The sequence below is a fragment of the Oncorhynchus clarkii genome, unplaced genomic scaffold (assembly GCF_045791955.1).
Source record: "Oncorhynchus clarkii lewisi isolate Uvic-CL-2024 unplaced genomic scaffold, UVic_Ocla_1.0 unplaced_contig_8472_pilon_pilon, whole genome shotgun sequence".
NCBI lineage: Eukaryota > Metazoa > Chordata > Actinopteri > Salmoniformes > Salmonidae > Oncorhynchus > Oncorhynchus clarkii.
In genome coordinates, this window is record NW_027259756.1 from 5,273 (window position 1) to 9,631 (window position 4,359).

The 4,359-nt window shown below is 46.1% G+C and overlaps 1 protein-coding gene across 1 annotated transcript; it reads left to right on the forward strand.

Moving 5' to 3' along the window:
- The first annotated feature begins 3,107 nt into the window (after window positions 1-3,107).
- LOC139400781 (BTB/POZ domain-containing protein KCTD16-like) lies at window positions 3,108-4,066 on the forward strand. Its single transcript, XM_071145426.1, has 3 exons — window positions 3,108-3,114; window positions 3,441-3,659; window positions 3,822-4,066. Exons 1-3 carry the CDS (start codon window positions 3,108-3,110, stop codon window positions 4,064-4,066), a joined length of 471 nt encoding a protein of 156 aa, XP_071001527.1.
- Window positions 4,067-4,359: the final 293 nt, after the last annotated feature.

The following is a 4,359-nucleotide window of genomic DNA, read 5'->3' on the forward strand; positions in this document are numbered from 1 at the left end:
CAGGTAGAACCCTTTGTGGTTCCAGGTAGAACCCTTTGTGGTTCCAGGTAGAACCCTTTAGGGCTTGCAGATGACGTATGATGCCTCCTGGCGGCCATGTTGGAAGATCACCGCGTTAATTCTTCTGACAACAACAACAACAAGTGCCTAAAATAAGTTGATTCATCACCACGGTCATTTTCTGTGGAGTATTTGGCTGCTCTAACAAGGCAGGAAAGACAACAGGAAAATATATGTTTACAGATTCCCCGCAATCATGAAACACCGTTGGTGACACCAATAAGATAAGTCTCAAGAACTGTCAGAAAAGCCAAGAAACCTTTTTGTCCGACAGCAGTCAGTACAGGGTCTGCAGTGATCATTTCATCACTGACTGGTAAGTCAAGTCGGATCAATTTTGAGTTTAGTTTAGCTATGCTAGCCAGGTATTACACAACAACACTACAGTAAATTAGCCAAAATTAGCTAGCTAGATAGCATGTAGTCTAGCTATTAGCATGTAGTCTAGCTATTAGCACGTAGTCTAGCTATTAGCTTGTAGTCTAGCTATTAGCATGTAGTCTAGCTATTAGCATGTAGTCTAGCTATTAGCATGTGGTCTAGCTATTAGCTTGTAGTCTAGCTATTAGCATGTAGTCTAGCTATTAGCATGTAGTCTAGCTATTAGCATGTAGTCTAGCTATTAGCATGTAGTCTAGCTATTAGCATGTAGTCTAGCTATTAGCTTGTAGTCTAGCTATTAGCTTGTAGTCTAGCTATTAGCATGTAGTCTAGCTATTAGCATGTAGTCTAGCTATTAGCACGTAGTCTAGCTATTAGCTTGTAGTCTAGCTATTAGCAAGTAGTCTAGCTATTAGCTTGTAGTCTAACTATTAGCATGTAGTCTAGCTATTAGCTTGTAGTCTAGCTATTAGCATGTAGTCTAGCTATTAGCATGTAGTCTAGCTATTAGCATGTAGTCTAGCTATTAGCATGTAGTCTAGCTATTAGCATGTGTTGCGTGAGTTTCAAGTTTTGGGGAAGCAATTTTTATACACCTTTATAACAAAGGATTGCATGTGTCAATCATCGCATTTACAGACTAATGTAGGTCTACTATTCCTAATGTGATGAGAAGATTGGATAGTGATAATTTAGGCTATTAATAAACTCTATTGGCATAGGAATTATAGGCTATGGCAGAGACGTTTCTTTCCTTTGCACTGGAAAAATGTGGATTTTGATAAACATTTCATGCAATTCTACTACGCTTTATATAACTGGAGATATTAGCATAATATTTTTTAATGTGATTGTAGTCTAGGCCTACTCTGCCAACACTGACAACAGATCAATAAAAACGACCTTGTCTTGAATGCAACCATGTAATCTAGGCCAAAAAGGGGTCATGGCTAAAAGGATCCAGCTTTTGTCAAATTAACGTCAAAAGTATATATTTTTTTAGCATTTTAGCTAACCCTAACCTTTTTCCTAACCTTAACCGAATTCCCCTAACCTGCTACGTAAATTATCCTAACCTGCTGAGTAAATTCTCCTAACCTGCTGAGTAAATTATCCTAATCTGCTACGAAATGAGAAAAATTACGTTAATTAAGTCAAATAATAATAATCACAGTGGTTGTAGAGGGTGCAACAGGCCAGCAGCTCAGGAGTAAATGTCAGTTGGCTTTTCATAGCCGATCATTCAGAGTTAGAGACAGCAGGTGCAGGAGAGAGAGAGTCGAAAACAGCAGGTCCGGGACAAGGTAGCACGTTCGGTGAACAGGTCAGGTTTCCATAGCCGCAGGTAGAACAGTTGAAACTGGAGGACAGGTAGTCCTGAGGCATGGTCCTAGGGCTCAGGTCTTCCGAGAAGAAAGAAAGAAAGAAAGAAAGAAAGAAAGAAAGAAAGAACTAGAGGGAGCATACTTAAATTCACACAGAACATCAGATAAGACAGGAGAAATACTCCAGATACAGTGCCTTGCGAAAGTATTCGGCCCCCTTGAGCTTTGCGACCTTTTGCCACATTTCAGGCTTCAAACATAAATATATAAAACTGTATTTTTTTGTGAAGAATCAACAACAAGTGGGACACAATCATGAAGTGGAATGACATTTATTGGATATTTCAAACTTTTTTAACAAATCAAAAACTGAAAAATTGGGCGTGCAAAATTATTCAGCCCCCTTAAGTTAATACTTTGTAGCGCCACCTTTTGCTGCGATTACAGCTGTAAGTCGCTTGGGGTATGTCTCTATCAGTTTTGCACATCGAGAGACTGACATTTTTTCCCATTCCTCCTTGCAAAACAGCTCGAGCTCAGTGAGGTTGGATGGAGAGCATTTGTGAACAGCAGTTTTCAGTTCTTTCCACAGATTCTCGATTGGATTCAGGTCTGATCCCACACAGAAGGAGGGAAAAACGTTACCTAAGTATGATTCCCAATCAGAGACAACGATAGACAGCTGTCCCTGATTGAGAACCATATCTGGCCAAACACAAAGAAATAGAAAACATAGAAACATGAACATAGAATGCCCACCCAAATCACACCCTGACCAAACCAAAAATAGAGACATAAAAAGCTCTCTACGGTCAGGTCGTGACAGTACCTCCCCCAAAGGTGCGGACTCCGGCCGCAAAACCTGAACCTATAGGGGAGGGTCTGGGTGGGCATTACTCCGCGGTGGCGGCTCTGGTGAGGGAAGTGGACCATCACCGCCGACCCCGGACTGAAGACCCTCGTAGAGAGCCCCGGAGGGCGCCACTGGACTGAAGGGTGCCTCTGGACTGAGGGGCGCCTTTGGACTGAGGGGCTGCACTGCATGCTCCGGACTGGAGGGCGAGTCTGGAGTGAAGGGCGCCTCTGGACTGAAGTGCGCCTCTGGACTAAAGAGCGCCTCTGGACTAAAGAGCGCCTCTGGACTAAAGAGCGCCTCTGGACTAAAGAGCGCCTTTAGGCTGGGTTTCTGTGTAGCACTTTGTGACATCGGCTGATGTAAAAAGGTCTTTATAAATTCATTTGATTGGTTGATGTTCGACAAGCAGGTGTCCAAATACTTTTAGTAATGTGTAGTTCATCCAGCAGACACACACACACACACACACACTCAGAGGCTCAGTAATGAAAGGTCAGTGATGCTTCCTATTGAATATGTCTTGATGACATTGGGCTATGGTCATTTGTCAGGGTTTGTCTGTTTAGTAACTGGTCTGTTTGATTATACATCTGTCAGTGTAGGCCGAGAGCTCGTTAGCTAATAATGACGTATTGTGTGAGGATTCCCTCACATTTACTCACTTCTATGATAATTGATGAATTCAATATGTGAGTCATTTGTGAACTATAGCCTGCAGTCTCTATCTTCTTTTGTCACTTCAGTTATGGAAATCAGGTGTCATTCAAGATGAAACTCAATGTTGTGTGTCTGTGTGTCTACACACCTGTCTTCTCCAGGTGGCCCATCCAGGTGGTCCTCGTCCCACTGCGACTGCTGCTGCAAGAGCCACAGGAGCGAGCGTGAGGGAGAGAGCGGCACTTCTTTGAACGAGCTCTCTACTTCCTGTTCCGAGACCCAATCAGAAGCCAGCTCCCCTCAGGGCACTGTCATCTGTGGTTCCGTCAGCCGACAGCCTCACCCCATCGCCCAGACCCTGGAACGGCCACTGAAGAAAGGTGTGGGTGTACCTCTCCTCTTGTACCTCCTGTTTTACACCTTTCCCCTTGGGTGACCTTGGGTGACCTTGGGTGACCTTGGGTGACCTTGGGTGTTTTGAAAGGCATCTGTCAAATAAAATCTCTTGTTCTTCTTCTTCTACTCCCCCCTCCTCAATAAAGGTCCCGTTCAGCTGCTCCAGCCGTCGGAGGTGAGGAGGAAGACGGACCTGCTCCGTGTGAGGACCATGGGGATCAGGGAGCACCGGGACGCTGCAGCCAAGAGGAAGGCCAACAAGGAGAAGTTAACACCGGAGCAGGAGCTGGAGAGGTGCATCCAGGACTTCCACAGGATCAGGATTCCTGAACGCTTCCCGGAGAGGAAGTACATGTGGCAACAAGAACTGCTGAGGAAGTACCGTCTCTAAGGGGAGGGAGGGAGGGAGGGAGGGAGGGAGGGAGGGGAGGGGGAAGGAGGGAGGGAAGGAGGGGGAAGGAGGGAGGGAGGGTAAGGAGGGGAGCCAGGGGAGGGAGGGAGGGAGCGAGGGGAGGGATGGGGAGGGTGAGGGAGGGAGGGAGGAGGGGAAGGAGGGGGAGGGTGGGAGGGAGAGGAAGGGTGGGAGGGATGGCAAGGGAAGGCGGGGGAGGGAGGGAGAGGGAGGGAAAGGGAAGGCAGGGGAGGGAGGGTGGGAGGGAGAGGAAGGGTGGGAGGGAGGGAAAG